Source organism: Somniosus microcephalus, chromosome 20, assembly GCF_052327205.1.
Source record: "Somniosus microcephalus isolate GS21.2 chromosome 20, FLI_Smic_1.0, whole genome shotgun sequence".
Lineage (NCBI taxonomy): Eukaryota > Metazoa > Chordata > Chondrichthyes > Squaliformes > Somniosidae > Somniosus > Somniosus microcephalus.
This window is the reverse complement of record NC_141006.1, coordinates 76,929,945-76,949,785: the sequence shown is the minus strand read 5'-3', so window position 1 is coordinate 76,949,785 and position 19,841 is coordinate 76,929,945. Positions and strand designations below refer to the sequence as shown.

General features: G+C 47.5%; 1 protein-coding gene across 1 annotated transcript in view; it reads left to right on the top strand.

Moving 5' to 3' along the window:
* The window catches only part of LOC147103449 (discoidin, CUB and LCCL domain-containing protein 1), a 182,166-nt gene that overhangs the window by 130,774 nt on the left and 31,551 nt on the right, over positions 1 to 19,841 (top strand). The window contains exons 8-11 of the mRNA XM_085963041.1: positions 3,939 to 4,139; positions 12,802 to 12,926; positions 14,554 to 14,716; positions 19,470 to 19,568. Of these exons, the coding sequence (XP_085819167.1) occupies positions 3,939 to 4,139; positions 12,802 to 12,926; positions 14,554 to 14,716; positions 19,470 to 19,568 (588 nt within the window). The remainder of the gene's footprint in view (positions 1 to 3,938; positions 4,140 to 12,801; positions 12,927 to 14,553; positions 14,717 to 19,469; positions 19,569 to 19,841) is intronic.

Sequence of the window (19,841 nt, the reverse complement as noted above, 5' to 3'; positions counted from 1 at the left end):
CAACACCATATCCCTAGAGATACTAATTTCTGTCAGCTCCTCCCTCTCATTAGTCCCTATGTTTGCCGATATTCCTGGGAGGTTATTTGTGTCCTCCTTTGTGAATACAGAACCAAAGTATGAGTTTAATTGGTCTGCCATTTCCTTATTCTCCATTATATATTCTCCCGAATCGGACTGCAAGGGACCGACTTGGGATTTTACCAGTCTTTTCCTCCTGATATACCGATAAAAGCTTTTGCAGTCTGTCTTTATGTTTGCTGCAAGTTTACTTTCGTATTCTATTTTCCCCTTCCTGATTAATCCCTTTGTCCTCTTTTGCTGTATCCTGTACTGCCCCCAATCTTCCGGTCTGGTGCTTTTTTTTGCCAGTTGATATGCCCTTTTTTTTGATTTTATGCTGTCCCTAATTTCCCTCGTTATCCACGGTTGAGTCACCTTTTTAGGTTTATTTTTATGCCAAACCGGTATAAACATGTTCTGGAATTCTTCCATTCTATCTTTGAATGCTTGCCATTGTCTATCCACTGTCAATCCCCCCAGAAACACCACCCAATCAATCTTACCCAATTCCCGTCTCATACCCTCGTAATTCCCTTTATTTAAGTTCTGGACCTTAGTCTCTGATTCAATTTCCTCACTCTCCATCTCGACTGAGAGCTCGATCATATTATGATCGCTCTGACCCAAGGGGCCTCGTACAAGAAGATTGCTGATAAGTCCCTTCTCATTGCACAATACCCAGTCTAAAATGGCCTGATCTCGAGTCGGCTCCTCGACATATTGGTCCAGATAACCGTCCCGAAAACATTCCAGGAATTCCTCCTCCTCAGAATTTTTACTAATTTGGGTAGTCCAATCAATATGTAAATTAAAGTCACCCATGATGACAGCTGTGCTCTTATCGCACGCTTCTCTAATTTCCCTTTTTATGCCTTCCCTCACCTCCATATTACTATTTGGAGGCCTATATATCACACCCACTAACGTTTTCCTCCCCTTGCTATTTCTCATTTCTACCCATACAGATTCCGTTTCATCCGAGTTAATATCCTTCCTTTCCATTGCATTAATCCCCTCCTTTACCAGCAATGCTACCCCACCTCCCCTACCTTTTTGCCGATCCTTCCTAAATATTGTATATCCCTGGATGTTAAGTTCCCAGCCTTGCCCACCCTGCAGCCACGTTTCTGTAAGCCCAATCAAATCATACTTGTTTACCTCTATTTCCACAACTAATTCATCCACCTTGTTCCTAATGCTTCTAGCATTAAGATACAAAGCCTTCAGGCTTGCTTTTTTCACACTCTCATTATGAATTAGTTTGGCCCTTTGTGTTTCTCTCCTTTGCTTATTGCTTCTCACCTTTCTACCATCTATTTCTAACTTCATATGACTTCCCTCTTTTCCACTACCTAGGTTCCCATCCCCCTGCCAAATTAGTTTAAATCCTCCCGAACCGCCCTAGAAAATATTACCCCGAGGACATCGGCTCCCTCACAGTTCAGGTGTAGACCGTCCCCTTGGTACAGGTCACTCCTCCCCAAGAACTGGTTCCAATGCCTCAAGAATTTAAATCCCTCTCCCTTGCACCACTGCTCAAGCCACGTATTTAGCTTATCTATCTTACTCTCTCTAAACTTATTAGCTCGTGGCACTGGTAGCAATCCAGAGATTACTACCTTTGAGGTCCTACTTTTCAATTTAGCTCCTAACTCCCTAAATTCAGCTTGTAGGACCTCCTCCCTCTTTTTACCTACATCGTTGGTACCTACATGTACCACGACAACTGGCTGATCCCCCTCCCCCTTCAGAATGCTCTGCACCCGCTCCGAGACATCCTTGACCCTTGCACCAGGGAGGCAACATACCATCTTGGAGTCTCGGTCTCGGCCACAGAAACTCCTATCTATCCCCCTTACAATTGAATCCCCTATCACTATAGCCCTATCCCTCTTTTTCCCGCCCTTCTGTGCAGCAGAGCCAGTCATGGTGCCCTGAACCTGGCTGCTGGTGCCTTCCCCTGATAAGTCATCTCCCCCAACAGTACCCAAAACGGTAAACCTGTTTTGGAGGGAGATGACCGCAGGTGACTCCTGCACTACCTTCCTGCCTTTACCCTGCCTTTTGGTCACCCATTTACTGTCTGAGCTAGCGTTTACCTGCGGTGTGACCAACTCACTGAATGTGCTATCCACAACATCCTCAGCATCGCGTATGCTCCAGAGTGAGTCCATTCGCAGCTCCAGCGCCGCCATGCGGTCCGCTAGGAGCTGCAGCTGGACACACTTCCTGCACACATAGTTGTCAGGGACAGTGTCCCTGATTTCCCACATGGCACAGGAGGAGCATGACACGGGTCTGAGCTGCCCTTCCATGACTTAACCCTTACAAGACCTTTTTATTTACTATGATTTAGCTTAATTATTGAATTCTACTTAGAATAAGTTTGTGAAAGTACTCACCAACCAGTCACCTACCTGTTTTCTGGTGTTGTATTTTCACTGCCGCCTCCTGTCCTGGAACCTTTTCCACCTAGGTTAGGCTCCTGAAATAAAATAAATTGAACCTACCTTTTCAACTTCCCCTAACCCCTAAAAGGTTAGAGGAGGTGGAAGGGTGGGAGACACTACACTGTAGTGTTTCGGGTTTAGCAACAGCTCCACCTATATAAGAGTTACTGGCCTCCTGCTCTCCCGACTGCACCAGCTGCTCCCTGGTGACGTCACACACTGATTACTATTTACCCCTCTCCTCTGCTGTTGATTTGGTACGCCTCGCAACTGCCGCCGGTTTTGAAGCCGGGCTCCTCCTCGCTGCTCTCTGCTGCTCCGAGTGGTCGGGCCTCGCAACTGCCGCCGGTTTTGAAGCCGGGCTCCTCCTCGCTGCTCTCTGCAAGAACAAGGATGTCTTGCTGCAGTTGTACAAGGCCTTGGTGAGACCACATCTCGAGTATTGTGTGCAGTTTTGGTCGCTTTATCTGAGGAAGGATATTCTTGCCATGGAAGGAGTTCAGCGAAGATTCCCCAGGCTGATACCTGGGATGGCAGGAATGACGTATGAGGAGAGATTGGGTCGATTGGGCTTATACTCGCTGGAGTTTAGAAGAATGAGAGGGGATCTCATTGAAACTTATAAAATTCTGGCAGGACTGGACAGACTAGATGCAGGGAGGATGTTCCCGATGGTCGGGGAATCCAGAACCAGGGGTCACAGTCTAAGGATAAGGGGTAGGCCTTTTAGGACAGAAATGAGGAGGAATTTCTTCACCCAGAGAGTGGTGAACCTGTGGAATTCTCTACCACAGAAGGCAGTAGAGGCCAATTCATTAAATATATTCAAGAAGGAGTTGGATATATTTCTTAAGGCTAAAGGGATCAAGGGGTATGGGGAGAAAGCAGGGACCGGGTACTGAACTTGGATGATCAGCCATGATCGCATTGAATGGCGGAGCAGGCTGGAGGGGCCAAATGGCCTACTCCTGCTCCTATTTTCTATGTTTGGGTCAGGTATGACACCAAGGTTGCGAACAGCCTCAGACAGTTGCCAGGGAGAAGGATGGAGTCAGTGGCAAGGGAACGGAGTTTGTGGCCGGGACCGAAATAAATGGCTTCAGTCTTCCTAATATTTTGGAAGTCCTTGTGCACCAGTCGCTGAAGGTAAGCATGCAGGTGCAGCAGGCGGTTAAGAAGGCAAATGGTATGTTTTGAAGAAGGGTTCGACCCGAAACGTCAACTCAAATTTCTCTCCACGGATGTTGCCTGACCTGCTGTGTTTTTCCAGCATTTTCTGTTGTTATTCCCAATATTTAGTTGGAGGAAATTCCTGCTCCTCCAGTACTGGATGTCGGACAAGCAGTCTGACAATTGAGAGACAGTGGAGGGGTCGAGAGAGGTGGTTCAGGGTTACCAATTTGATATCTCTTTCACTCTCCTTAGATTGTGATGATGTTCTTGAGAGCAGACACCTTACTGCCTCATCATCTTGGACAGAGAAGAACAACATTGGAGCGTTGATTATCTGGTCTCCTGACAGAGCTCAGACCAGCAGCAAAGGACATCCATGGGCTTGGGCTGCGAGCTTACCCAGTGAGAAGGAATGGCTGCAAATAGACTTTGGAGAACGGAAGAACATCACCGGTTAGTATATTATACATTCAGGTTCTTTAAGCAAATTATAGGCTACATTTCTGAGCAAAAGTTGAACCCTCCCAGGCCACATAGTGTGAGCCAGATGCAGAGTAAATTTTGCTGTACGCTGCTGTAATATTGTTTTATGCATAATTATTTCCCCTATTTTCCACACCAGACATCCTCTTGAGCAGGATAAATGTTGTGCTAAGTTATGGGAACTGTTACGGCATGTTCCCACACTCACGAGGAAGTGGTTCTAAACTGCCTAATCTAAGTTCTCATAGAACACTTACAGCTGGCATTGAGAAGAGGTTTTCATCCCACTATGCCTGGACTGGCTTCAGTGGTGAAAGGACAGTGTGCTAACTCACTCCGCCACCCAGTATCCCCTTTATCTGTATTGAAGTGCTTAACAAAGTGATACATTTATCAATAACCGTGAATGCATAAAATGATTCTCTGGACCGTTCAGCTGTTGTGAGGGTTTAGTGTGCACTATAAATAGTCTGTTGTATTTCCAATTTTGGTTAGGTCCAGTATCTGCACTCGCCACCAAGGCACTGGCTATTTCCCAGCCGCACAATCAGCCACGGAGTTTAGCCAAGGCTGCAGAATGGGCACTGCCTGTGTTTCACAGACTGCTTCAGCTGTTTCTGCTTCTACAGCAACCCTTTGCTCCCGCTGTTTTCACACTATTTTCTTTTATAAAAGGCTTGTGTTTTGTCGTTTTCTGGTAAATTTCGGATGAGACGTTAAACCGAGGCCCTGTCTGCCCTCTCCGGGCACTATTTCGAAGAAGAGCAGGGGAGTTCTCCCTGTTGTCCTGGGGCCAATATTTATCCCTCAATCAACATCACTAAAAACAGATTATCTGGTCATTATCACATTGCTGTTTGTGGAAGCTTGCTGTGCCCAAATTGGCTGCCGTGTTTCCCATATTACAACAGTGACTACACTTCAAAAGTACTTCATTGGCTGTAAAGCGCTGTGGGACGTCCGGTGGTCGTGAATGGCGCTGTAGAAATGCAAGTCTGTCTTAAATGCTTTAATGCTAGGAATCGTAGAATTCTCATATTTAATCCAATTTTTTTTTTTTTGGAAATGTCTGCGTGTGTATGGGAATTTAGGGCTGATTTTTGTTCCCGGGACTGATTGGCAAATCTGACATGGAGATCAACCCTCCCAATTAGCAGAACGTCAGAAGTACCGCGAGTCAGAGGGACTGACCTCTGCTGCAGAGCGCCGATCCATGCTTCGGCAGTGAGGCTCCGCACCAGGAGTGAGGACTTGCAAAAATCAGCCCTTTTGTGTTTAAATGAGCTTTATTGTTTTTGAAAATGCTGTCAGCTGTACTTTAACAGAATGTGATACAGGAAACTTTTTTTTATCCGGCACGGATGGGACCGACGTGGTGCCGGTTCATCAAAAATTCCGGATAACTGAACGCTATAGTAAAAGATACGGAGCTCAGAGCTCCGTATAAAGCAACAAACCCTGTTGCTTAGCAACAGGTTCAGAACAATGCCCACAAGTTGCAAGCGTCTCTGTAGCTTAGCAACAGATGCAGCCACACCCTTGCACAGCAACAAATGGAGGAAGGCAAGTAATAAAAGTTACCTGAACCTACTCCTGAATTTTGCCAGTTAACCGAGATTTCCGGTTATTTAGGTGCTGGTAAATCGATAGTTTCCTGTAGTTTGTTGCTGTTTTAAGAGTGCATTGGCACTGCAGGTTTTCGTATTGGTGTGAAGAGCTTTTCACTGCACACCGACGTGAACCTGGCAGTGGAAATCCAGAACCAGGACCAAGCCTGACTCCAGAGTAGTGTGGAGCGAGACTCCTCGGAGGGGATAGTCTTCACCGCATTTGTTTGTACGGAGAGTAAATGTAATGCGATGTCAAATCTGGTTTGCAAAATGTTCAGGTGATTCACAGAATAGAATCGCACAGCACAGAAGGAGGCCATTCGGCCCGTCATGCCTGTACCGGCTCTTTGAAAGAGCGCTCCAATTAGTCCCACTCCCCCGCTCTTTCCCCAGAGCCCTGCAAATTTCTCCCCTTCAAGTAGTTATCCTTTTGAAAGTTATCATTGACTCTGCTCCCACTGCCCCTTCAGGCTGTGCATCCCTGGACTTTTTAAAAAAAAATCTACCTCATTTTAATTTGAATGTTTAGCGATGAGGGTTTATCATGTTCCAGCTCTCTTAAACATTTAAATCTATAGCTCTCCCCGTGCATGCATTCCAGGCAGGAGTCAGAAGTTCCAACAGGATTCTGAATTGCATCTGCCGGTCTCGGACTGGTAGCTCATTAACACATAAATATGTTTGGAACATTTACTACTGTGCCGCGAAAACTAGATCGACCTGCCACAAAATCCACATTCTCTTTCTGCAGTAATCAGCCTTGCAGTACGGCAGAATCCTATGGAGCCTACTCGGAATTCATATCATTGCAACGGACACAGGAAACTGTTCAATATTCGGACATGTTTTTTTTTTTTGCAGCATTCTGCTTCTCCATGCTGTCCGGAACATAGCTACCACAAATGTTTACTGGAAGATGTTGCAGTATTAAGTAGTTTGGGGTCAAAAGGAGGACAAACTCCATTGGAATGCTTCACAGTTACCTGCACCTGAGAAGCAGACAATATGTTCAACAATGCGATTTTTTTTCCATACTTTCTTCCCTATGGTGTTTTGAACTGATTTTGATCCACTCATTTTACCAAAGTTAAGAAGTTACTGCCGGCAAAACTCGAAGCACTGTGGCAGGTGGGTGGATAACCAATGAAATAACAACACAGCATGCCCCAAAAACCATTCATCAGACTCGTGCTTTAATGGAGCGTGGGTGACTCAGAAAGCTCAACAATAGATTGCAATTTCTGGGAGCTAATTATTCCTGGAATTACTTGTACAGGAAACTCTCGATTTACCAGCACCTAAATAACCAGAAATCTCTGTTAACTGGAAAAATTCAGGAGTAGGTTCAGGTAAGTTTTACTTCATATTCGTGGCCGTTCCTGGATCTGTGGCTGTGTAACTGGGGTTCCTGCACTTGTTGCTAAGCAACAGGGATGCTTGGTCTGTGGCCGGAGAGCCTGCACCTGTTGCTAAGCAACAGGGAAGCCTGGATTTGTTGCTGTGTACGGAGCTCTCGTACCTTTTAACTATACATCTCTGTAATCCGGACTTTTTGATAAACCGGCACCACGCCGGTCTCGTCGGTGCCAGATAAAAAAGAGTTTCCTGTAATTGGGTGGGGGTATTATTGACAGTGGAATGGCATAGTTTTGGTGAAGAATCAGTGACACACCAAAACTTGCCCAGCAGTTGCTTGTGAACCATTTAGTTTGAGGCAACATGTACAGAGATTTGCGAATAGACTTCGCAGTGAAATGGTGATATTCAAAACACTAAAGATTGAAAGACACTACGGCCTAGAAATTCAGTGGGCTGCGCCACCCGTTAGCACCTTAAGAGGGCGCTAAGTGGGTCAGAAGCCACTGGCCACGCCTCCCGCTAAATTCAGCGGGACGCTAATGGTGGCGCTAGCCGTTAGTGCTGCACCGATACCGATGGCATCATCGGTGTGCGCAGCGCCCCGCTGACGCCCCGGCCGAGATATTAGGAAGCGCCCCCTGATTTACCGCCGGACGCTGTGTGCGATCGGTTCAGCGGGGCCTTCCTGCAGCGGTAGAGGCGCAAATTAAAGGAGGTGCGGGGCGGCCATTTTTGTTGCTGGCCGCCTGCCAGCACCCCTCTGTGCTCCCGTCCCCGGCCTCCTGATCCCCCCCCCCTGCAGAGTACCAGCTGCGTTCCAAGAGCCTGACACTTCTCCTCGGTGCCGGGCTCTTTTGCCGGCACTCGCGATCCTCGAGGGCCCAGCTAGGACCCAGATCGCGCAGAACAAGGCCCCTCCCCTTTAAGTAGGGGAGGAAGGCCTGCAGTACCGCAGCGCGACGTGCCGCAGCGTGTGGCGCTGCGGCACGTTGCGCTACGATATTCAATTGCAGCGCCCCAAGAGGGATGCAGGGCGCCTCTAGTAGCGCCGCGCTTCCCTCTGGGGCGCTCCAACTGAATTTCCGGCGGGCGGCCGCGAATGCTTCCGGGGCGAGGCTGGCGCCCCAAACGGAGCTATCGTGAATTTCTAGGCCTACATCTTTTAGGAAGAAGTATTCTGGTCACAGGAACTGGAAGAGAAAGACTTGCATTTCTATAGCGCCTTTTGCGACCACCGGACGTCGCAAAGCGCTTCACAGCCAATAAAGTACTTTTTGAAGTGTAGTCACTGTTGTAATGTGGGAAACGCGGCAGCCAATTTGCGCACAGCAAGCTCCCACAAACAACAATGTGATAATGACCAGATAATCTGTTTTAGTGATGTTGATTGAGGGATAAATATTGGCCAGGATGCTGGGGATAACTCCCCTGCTCTTCTTCAAAATAGTGCCATGGGATCTTTTACGTCCACCTGAGAGAGCAGGCGGGGCCTCAGTTTAACTTCTCATCCGAAAGACGGCACCTCCAACAGTGCGGCGCTCCCTCAGTACTGCCCCTCCGACAGTGCGGCGCTCCCTCAGTACTGCCCCTCCGACAGTGCGGCGCTCCCTCAGTACTGCCCCTCCGACAGTGCGGCGCTCCCTCAGTACTGCCCCTCCGACAGTGCGGCGCTCCCTCAGTACTGCCCCTCCGACAGTGCGGCGCTCCCTCAGTACTGCCCCTCCGACAGTGCGGCGCTCCCTCAGTACTGCCCCTCCGACAGTGCGGCGCTCCCTCAGTACTGCTCCTCCGACAGTGCGGCGCTCCCTCAGTACTGCCCCTCCGACAGTGCGGCGCTCCCTCAGTACTGCCCCTCCGACAGTGCGGCGCTCCCTCAGTACTGCCCCTCCGACAGTGCGGCACTCCCTCAGCACTGCACTGGGAGTGTCAGCCTAGATTTTTGTGCTCAAGTCTCTGGAGTGGGACTTGAACCCACGACCTTCTGACTCGGAGGCGAGAGAGTGTGCTACCCACTGAGCCACGGCTGACACAAATATATATATATATATAGTAAAATAAAAATATTAAAATTGTTATTAAATTTTGCTCAGTTTTGTTTCCATAGAAACATAGAAACTAGGAGCAGGAGAAGGCCATTCGGCCCTTCGAGCCTGCTCCACCATTCAACGAGATCATGGCTGATCATCCAAACCCCAGCACCCGGTCCCTACACCGACAGCCATCCCACTCGAGCCCAGTTTTCTCCCAGTCTTTTCTGAAGGTGCAGACGTATGCTGGAGATTGTTCAATGGCGCCATTAAACTTCTGGCGCCTCAACAAAGTGGCATTTATAAATCTGTGAGCATCAGCTGTATATTCAACCATAGGGTGCATCACAGCCAAAGTCAATCCTGTGGCTCTGGGCAGCACACACTCTCGCCTCTGAGTCAGAAGGTCATGGGTTCAAGTCCCACGCGGGTGGATGTAAAAGATCCCACGGCCACTATTCCAAGCAGAACAGGTTGTCCTGGCCAATATTTATCCCTCAATCAACATCACTAAAACAGATTATCTGGTCATTATCACATTGCTGTTTGTGGGAGCTTGCTGTGTGCAAATTGGCTGCCGTGTTTCCTACATTACAACAGTGACTACACTTCAAAAGTACTTGGCTGTAAAGGGCTTTGGGATGTCGTGAAAGTCTTTTTGCTCTCACCTAACATCCACACAGCGCAGTTTCCCGCACAGGTCACTGGTTGGTGATTAGGAACGGGATCCCGAGCTAATTCTTCTTTTCTCCTCTGGTGTAGCTGTGCTGGGTCAACTGTAGTGTCCCTGTTGCCAGGCCAGATGAGAACAACTAACTTCGCACAGCCCAAGGATCGAACTTTAGAACTCCTTGGGTGGTTTAGTACCATGCCAAGTGGTGCTTGTACCCACTGAGCATCGGGCAGCTGTTTTGCAAGTGGACTAAATTTTAAAATCAACTTTGAAGACATTAATTCCAAAACAACTTGGTGTCTTCCCTCAGTTATCAGTTTGTATGCAAGTTGTTATAATCATAAAGATTCACGTTAGCAGTGGAGAACTACAGTTAGAAAAGAAAGAAAGACTTGCATTTCTTTAGCGCCTTTCACGACCACCGGACATCTCAAAGCGCTTTACAGCCAATGAAGTACTTTTGAAGTGGAGTCACTGTTGTAATGTGGGAAACACAGCAGCCAATTTGCGCACAGCAAGCTCCCACAAACAGCAATGTGATAATGACCAGATAATTTGTTTTTTGTTATGTTGATTGAGGGATAAATATTGGCCAGGACACCGGGGAGAATGTCCCTGCTCTTCAAAATAGTGGCCGTGGGATCTTTTACGTCCACCTGAGAGGGCAAACGGGGGCCTCGGTTTAACGCCTCATCCGAAAGACGGCACCTCCGACAGTGCGGCACTCCCGCAGCACTGAAATGGAGCGTCAGCCTAGATTTTTGTGCTCAAGTCTCTGGAGTGAGACTTGAATCCACAACTTTCTTAGAGGCGAGTGTACTACCAGCTGAGCCATGGCTGACACAGTTAGCCTCAACGCCCCTGAACTGGGGCAGGAGGGGACCACTGGGAAGACTGAAGCCAGTGTCTTTGCCCCTCCCCCTTCCCACAAACTCTGTTCCCTCACCATCGATCCCACTCCCTCCCCGCCCAGTGGCTCATGCTGAACTTTACTGTTTCCTAATTCCACCTCCGTAACATTGCCCGCCCCCACCCGGGCCTCGGCCCATTCTCGGGGAAAACCCCCAGCGATGGATTTGTCAACTCCAAACTCGAGTATTCTGATGTTCTCCACCGGCCTTCCATCCTGCATAAACGTGAGCTCATCCGCAACTCCGTTGCCCGTATCCAAACCCACACCGAATCCCGATCACCCCTGTGTTCGTTGATCTTCATTGGCACCAACGCTCCCACTAAGCTGCACGGTCGTGTGGCCGCACGGCAGTCTGATGGTCCCGCGCAGGTCGCTCACGGGCTTTTCGATGTAAATAACCGCGCATGCGCAAAAAATTGAATGGGCCGCGCAGCCAGTTAAAGGGCCGGCGCACCCAAAAAAAAATTACAAGGGACATTGATTGGCACCTGATCCATCTACAAATCCATTAAAAAATCTCATCTTCGTTTTAAATCCCTTCATGCCCTCGACCCTCCCCCTCTCTGTAATCTCCTCCAGCCCTACAACTCGACAAGTACTCTGCATTCCCCCGAAATCTGGTCTCTTGCCCATCCCTCACTCCCTTTTGCCCCAGCACCATTGGCACCTGTCCATTCGGCCATCTAGGCCCTAAGTTCACCCTCCCTAAACATCTCTGCTTCTTCATCTCTCTCTCTCAGACAACAACAACAACTTGTATTTATATAGCACCTTTAATGTAGTAAAATGTCCCAAGGCGCTGCACAGGAGTATTTTAAGACAAAAAATTTGACACCAAGCCACATCAGGATAAATTAGGGCAGCTGACCAAAAGCTTGGTCAAAGAGGTAGGTGTTAAGGAGCATCTTAAAGGAGGAAAGAGAGGTAGCGAGGCGGAGAGGTTTAGGGAGGGAATTCCAGAGCTTAGGGCCCAGGCAGCTGAAGGCACGGCCACCAAAGGTTGAGCAATTTATAATCAGGGATGCTCAAGAGGGCAGAATTAGAGGAGCGCAGATATCTCGGGGGCGGGGGGGTGGTCGGGGGGTGAGGGGCGGTTGTGGGGCTGAAGGAGATTACAGAGATAGGGAGGGGCGAGGCCATGGAGGGATTTGAAATCAAGGATGAAAATTTGGAAATCGAGGCGCTGGTTAACTGGGAGCCAATGTAGGTCAGTGAGCACAGGGGGTGATGGGCGAACGGGACTTGGTGCGAGTTAGGACACGGGCAGCCGAGTTTTGGATGACCTCAAGTTTACGTAGGGTGGAATGTGGGAGGCCAGCCAGGAGTGCGTTGGAATAGTCAGGTCTAGAGGTAACAAAGACATGGATGAGGGTTTCAGCAGTGGATGAGCTGAGGCAGGGGCGGAGACGGGCGATGTTACGGAGGTGGAAGTAGGCGGTCTTTGTTATGCTGCGGATATGTGGTCGGAAGCTCATTTCAGGGTCAACCGTAAAACCTACCACTTTGACCCAGCTGTTAATCGCCCCTCTTAATATCTCATTCTTTGACTTGACTCTGTGAACTTTTATCGAATAACGCTCCTGTGAAGTTCATTGGAATGTTTTCCTACCTTTAAGGTGCAATATAAATGCAAGTTGTTAATTACTATTCAGTGACCCCCTGCTAGAAATGCGTGTGTCTGAACCCATGGCAAGGACAGAATAAGGCTAAGCCATGATAGCACCCACAGCTGAACAATGCTCAAATACTATGCCGAATCACACTGGGACAAATGGGGTCACTTGGTTGATGTACCAGAGGTCACCAGCATTAGTGTGGACAGACCACACCTGCACTTGGAGGAGGAGAGGCAAAGGGAGAAAACGGATTTTACCATTGAATATTGTTTTGAGAAGAATACAATGTTGATAACTAAGGATCTCGAGCAAAGATATAAAATGTGTCTCAACTACAAATGACTCCAGAAATATAATTAAATACAGTTCTCCAGTGTATTATGTTTCATTACCTGTGTAATTTAGCGGGTGTTTTGCGCTACCTATACTTTCAGGGATTGTGACCAAAGGCAGCACGAACAATGGCTATAACTTTTATGTGAAGACATACAAGATCTCTTACAGCAAAGATGGAAAAACCTGGAGAATCTATAAGAGAAAGAATAACAAGGAAGACAAGGTACATCTTGTTTAAGAGCATAAGAAATAGGAGCAGGAGTCGGCCACACGGCCCCTCGAGCCTGCTTCACCATTCAATAAGATCACGGCAGATCTTCGACCTCATCTCCACTTTCCCGCCTGATCTCCATATCACTTGATTCCCCTAGAGTCCAAAAATCTATCGATCTCAGCCTTGAATATACTCAAAGACTCAGCATCCACAGCCCTCTGGGGCAGAGAATTCCAAAGATTCACAATCCTCTGAGTGAAGAAATTCCTTCTCATCTCAGTCTTAAATGGCCGACCCCTTATCCTGAGACTGTGCCCCCTAGTTCTAGACTCTCCAGCCAGGGGAAACAGCCTCTCAGCATCTACCCTGTCAATCCCCTTCAGAATCTTATGGCCTAGAAATTCAGTGGGCTGCGCCACCCGTTAGCGCCTTAAGAGGGCGCTAAGTGGGTCGGAAGCCACTGGCCACGCCTCCCGTTAAATTTAGTGGGACGCTAATGGCGGCGCTAGCCGTTATTGCTGCGCCACTACCGATGACGTCATCGGTGTGCACAGCACCCCGCTACCGCCCCGATCGCGATATTTAGTTGCGCCCTCTGCTTTAACGCCGGACGCTATTTGCGACCGGTTCAGGGGGGCCTACCAGTGGCGGTAGAGGCGCTAATTAAAGGAGAGGTGCTGGGTGGCCATTTTTTTTGCTGGCCGCCTGCCAGCACCTCTCCGCGCTGCCGTCCCCGGCCTCCTGAGCCGCCCCCCCCCCCCCCCCTGCGGAGTGCCGACTGCGTTCCAAGAGCCCGGCACTTCTCCTCGGTGCCAGGCTCTTTTGCCGCCACTCGCGATCCTCGATCGCGCTGCACAAGGCCCCTCCCCTTTAAGAAGGGGAGGAAGGCCTGCAGTACCGCAGTGCGCCGTGCCACAGCGTGTGGCGCTGCGGCACGTTGCGCAGCGATATTCAGCTGCAGCACCCCAAGAGGGATGCGGGGCGCCTACAGTAACACCGTGCTTCCCATTGGGGCGTGCAAAGTGAATTTCCGGCGGGCGGCCGCTACTACTTCCGGGGCGCTACTTTTAGCGCCCTGGCGAGGCTGGCGCCCCAAATGGGGCACTACTGAATTTCTAGGCCTATATGTTTCAATGAGATCACCTCTCATTCTTCTAAACTCCAGAGAGTATCGGCCCAATCTACACAATCTCTCATCGTAGGACAGCCCTCTCATCCCAGGAATCAATCTAGTGAACCTTCGTTGCACCGCCTCTAAGGCAAGTGTATCCTTCCTTAGATAAGGAGACCAAAACTGTGCCCAGTACTCCAGGTGTGGTCTCACCAAGGTCCTGTACAATTGTAGTAAGACTTCCTTACTCTTATACTCCAACCCCCTTGCAATAAAGGCCAACATGCCATTTGCCTTCCTTATTGCTTGCTGTACCTGCACGCTAACTCTGTGTTTCTTGCCCGAGGACACCCAAATCTCTCTGAACACCAACATTTGAAAGTTTCTCACCATTTAGAATGTTACTTAATAATTCAATGCTGAGTTATAATCTCCAGCTGCACGTTGGTATTGATACTCTTTCAAATGGTTGGGCCACCTACCTTTGTTCTGTGTTTTATTTTTATTTTCCTTTTTCCAAAAAAGGTTTTTGAAGGAAACGTGAACTACCAACAGCTCGTTCGCAATAATTTTATCCCATCTTTTGTGGGGCGGTACATTCGAATTACTCCACAGAAATGGTACCAAAGAATTGCTCTGAAGGTACAGGTGATTGGCTGCAAGGTCTCACAAAGAATCCGACCAATTGGTAACGATTCAACTTTTTCTTCTTTTTTTTTTGCTATTGTGGGGAGAAAAAAAGGTCCATGTTAATCAAGATGGCCGAGTGTGGCAGCATAGAGGCAGGAAGGCAAATGGAATGTTGGCCTTTATTGCAAGGGGGATGGAGTATAAAAGCAGGGAAGTCCTGCTCCAACTATACAGGGTATTGGTGAGATCACACCTGGAGTACCGAGTACAGTTTTGGTCTCCTTATTTAAGGAGGGATATAATTGCATTGGAGCCAGTTCAGAGAAGGTTCACGAGGTTGATTCCTGAGATGAAGAGGTTGCCTTATGAAGAAAGGTTGAGCAGGTTGGGCCTATACTCATTGGAGTTTAGAAGAATGAGAGGTGATCTTATTGAAACATATAAGATTCTGAGGGGGCTTGACAGGGTAGATGCTGAGAGGATGTTTCCCCTCGTGGGGGAAGCTAGAACTAGGGGGCATAGTTTCAAAATAAGGGGTCGCCCATTTAAAAGGGAGAAGAGGAGGAATTTCTTCTCTGAGGGTCATAAATCTGTGGAATTCTGTGCCCCAGAGAGCTGTGGAGGCTGGGTCATTGAATATATTTAAGATGGAGATAGACAGATTTTTGAAGGGAGTGATGGGTTATGGGGAGTGGGCAGGGAAATGGAGCTGAGCCCAAGATCAGATCAGCCATGATCTTACTGAATGGCAGAGCAAGCTCGAGTGGCTGAATGGCCTCCTGCTCCTATTTCTTATGTTTGCTACTAGACCAGTAACCCAGAGGTCGCACGTTCAAATCTCTCCGTGGCTAGTTGTAAAACTGGCTTCATTAAATCTTTTTCATTGTGGTGGGGGAGGAGAAAAAATAGCATAAAAGCTAACAGAGTGTCGTCAAAGTCCAACTCATCCAACTAATGTCCTTCAGAGGTGGGATCCTGCTAGACCTCCCCAGTCTGGCCAACACGTGACTCCAGTCCCATACCACACGATTGACTCAGAGTTCCCCTCTGAAGTGACCTCGGCAAATCTCTCAGTTGTAAAACAATATCTTAGGGCAACTAGGAATATGCAAGAATGTGATCTTTCCAGTGTTGTTCACATCCCAAGAACAAATAAGGTGAAAATTGTCGACATTTCCAGAGAAATAGACTGCTCTCGGAGAGTATTGTGTTCTTTCTTGTTCCCATTCCAGATACAGGGTTAATGACTTTCAGCTGAAGAACAATGTACATATCTTGCAGATGAATCAAATATGCAAGAAAAAATTGAAATTTATTGTCATACATAACATTTGAGGAAAGTTACTTACAGGCTTACTTGCTCTTTTCTTCCTCTATCTCTCAATGTTCTCCCCTCCTGCTCTCCTGAAGACCTTGCTGAAATATGGTTCCACAGCATCAGCCACCCCCTAGGCCCCTCGGAGTCAGGAGGTTGTGGGTTCAAGTCCCACTCCAGGGACTTGAGCACAGAATTCTAGGCTGACACTCCAGGGCAGTGCTGAGGGAGCGCTGCACTGTCGGAGGTGCCGTCTTTCGAATGAGACGTTAATCTGAGGCCCCGTCTGTTCTCTCAGGTGGACGTAAAAGATCCCACGGCACTATTTCGAAGACGAGCAGGGGAGTTATCCCCGGTGTCCTGGCCAATATTTATCCCTCAACCAACATCACTAAAACAGATTATCTGGTCATTATCACATTGCTGTTTGTGGGAGCTTGCTGTGCGCAATTGGCTGCCGCGTTTCCTACATTACAACAGTGACTGCACTTCAAAAGTACTTCATTGGCTGTAAAGCGCATTGGGACGTCCAGTGGTCGTGAAAGGCGCTATATAAATGCAAGTCTTTCTCACCTTTCAGCCTAGAGAATGCATGTTGATGACTAACAGACCGTGCGTTAACTCTTGTCTTCACTGGTAAACTAATGCCACTGAGTTGTCTTTTATTTATACAACATGTTGTCCATCATAATTTTAGCAACTTAACTTTAAATTGCTTACAACTAATCATTTGCTCCAATTTGGGGAGAGTCAAGCTGTGAGGGAACCGGTGAGCCGGAGAACATCAGGTGGGAAAGTGGCAAGATCGAAAAACCATAATCCAGGAGAGGGAGGAAAAGCAAGATTGAAAGAGCTAGACTAGAAGGGTGCCTTCGGTTGAGTTGGGATAATATGTGTGAGGCTGGAAAGATGCAACTACGCGAAGCATTTGAAGGCTGGAATCAGAACAATGTCACTACTTCAAAGAGAGAATCATTTTTCAAAACCACAGATGTGAGATAATGTAATATAAATCACGCACGGCTTTTAATTACTCTTTTTGAAACACAAATAAACAGTTCAGTAAAAATCGAACAAGGATGTGGCTTCTTACATGATGTCATTGTCCCTGAGATCACATGACACGTCCACATCCTTCCTTTGCTGATTAATTCACCACCAGATCGGGTCACTCCATTTCTTGGGGAAAAACATTCCATTTCTCTAAAATTACAAATGAAACTGGCGACCGAGTGATACAGTGGGTTAGACGCTGGCCTTTGGCTTTGGAAAACTAGATTTGAATCCAGCCCAGATTGATGGTATGGATATCTGCTCCGTCTGCTGGCTGTAGGGTCCGATGTGAAATGAGCTTGGGCGGGCTTAATCCAGGTCCTGGTGGGGATTTTCCCACAGCATCAAATTGCTCATAATTCAACCATAATTGGCAGTAACTTGATAGTCTTACTCCTAATGTTTGGTGTAGAAAATGAGGGGGGGGCGGGGATCGCATGAATGTAGTAGGAATGCTCTTCTCGGGTGAGGGGCTGAAGCCTATTGTTGCGTAGAGGGAACTTTACTCTGTATCTGACTACTGTGTCTGACTAGGCTGCACTCGATGCGTCAGACAGAATGTGTTCTGTTCCCACATTAATGAGCTGAAAATAAAAGTCCTTAAATGTGTTACCCAAACAATTAACTTTAGTAAAAATCAGGAGCGTTTCACCCAAACTTCTCAGAGTTATATTTTTTTCTGAAAGGAAATCAGAATGATTAGATTGCAGACAGCGCAAACTAAAGGATCAATGCCAGGGAGACAATAGCGACTATTAACCTGTGAAAGAAGATCATAGATCAAACAGGCCGAGTGTACATAAATCAAAGAGGTGCTGCCCCAGTGGAATGGAGGAATACTCCGGGGGTGACAATCACTGCCAATGTGGACTGCCTCCTGGTGCCTGGTTTAAGAGCTGTATTGACAGAGGCTTGGGGAAAAGACACGTGGCTAATTACTGGGCCGGGAATGATGCGTGTTACCAGGAGAAGGTGAGGGGAGGAGGTTAACAGTAGGAAGAAAAGGAGCACATCATTAATTTCCCTCGCAAAAGAAATTTAGAAAATATCAGGCACTTTGGAGAAAGTAATTCATTGCATGAAAGCTGACTTTTGCCTAATTATTGGCGGCCGAGCCTTCAGCTGCCGGGGCCCTAAGCTCTGGAATTCCCTCCCTAAACCTCTCTACCTCTCTCTCCTCCTTTAAGTCGCTCCTTAAAATCTACCTCTGACCAAGCTTTTGGTCATCTGCCCTAATATCTCCTTATGCCCCTCGGTGTCAAATTTTGTTTGATAATCACTCCTGTGAAGCACCTTGGAATGTTTAACTACGTTAAAGGTGCTATATAAATGCAAGATGTTGTTATAAAAACAGAAAATGCTGGAAATACTCGGTAGGTCAGGCAGCATCTGTAGCGAGAGAAACAGACCTGACCTGCTGAGTATTTCCAGCATTTTCTGTTTTTATTTTAGATTTCCAGCATCCGCAGTATTTTGCTTTTGTACGAGATGTTGTTGCTGTTTAGGAGGAGATGGTGAATACTGAAAGGGACGTATAGTGAATCCTCTCTTTGTTGCTGGAACTACTGAAGGAAGATCTTGAAATTGCCTTCTAATGAAACATCAGGTTTTCTTGAGAATGAAGCTGCTTTAAGCTGCCTCTCTGTGGATTACGTTTGGATGCTCGCTCTCGTTTTTTAAATGGTGAGAGATTGGGAAATGCTGGTGTTCAGAGGGACCTGGGTGTCCTTGTACACGAATCACTGAAAGTTAACATGCAGGTACAGCAAGCAATTAAGAAAACAAATGGTATGTTGGCCTTTATTACAAGAGGATTTGTGTATAAGAGTAAAGACATCTTACTGCAATTATACAGGGCCCTGGTGAGACCACACCTGGAGTATTGTGTACAGTTTTGGTCTCCTTATCTAAGGAAGGATATACTTACCACAGAGGGAGTGCAACGAGGGTTCACCAGACTGGTTCCTGGGATGGGGGGATTGTCCTATGAGGACAGATTGAGTAGACTAGGCCTATATTCTCTAGAGTTTAGAAGAATGAGAGGTGATCTCATTGAAACATACAAGATTCTTACAGGGCTTGACAGGGTAGATGCAGGGAGGATGGTTCCCCTGGCTGGAGAGTCTAGAACCAGGGGTCACAGTCTCAGAATAAGAGGTCGGCCATTTAGGACTGAGATGAGGAGAAATTTCTTCACTCAGAGGGCGGTGAATCTTTGGAATTCTCTACCCCAGAGGGCTGTGGAGGCTCAGTCGTTGAGTATATTCAAGACAGGGATTGATAGATTTTTGAATATTAAGGGAATCATGGGAAATGGGGATAGTGCAGGAAAGTGGAGATGAGGTAGAAGATCAGCCATGATCTCATTGAATGGCGGAGCAGGCTCGAGGGGCCGAATGGCCGACTCCTCCTCCTATTTCTTATGTTCTTATGTTTTCTCCAGGAGTTCCTCGTAGTGCAAAACCTATGCCCAAGCCGACGAGTATTCCCACAGAAAGCAGCACTCTGGAAGACCTTGTAATTGTCGAGAAACACTCACCAGGTAATGTGTAAGAGGAAAACAAAAAAGACTACATATGTTTGAAACCTGAAACTAAAACAGAAAATGCTGGAAATGCACAATTTAACATGTCGACGTCTGTAAAGAGGAGACAACCTCTAGTGTAACCCACCATCGGAGCTGGTGTCAATTGTGACCGTTTCCATATCATAAGAACATGAGTGTCATTTTCTATTTCGTATCCTGTAATTAAGAAAATGTTACACTTTTTGATAATGCGCATAAAATATTTTCAAGTTTATTAGTAGCTTTTAT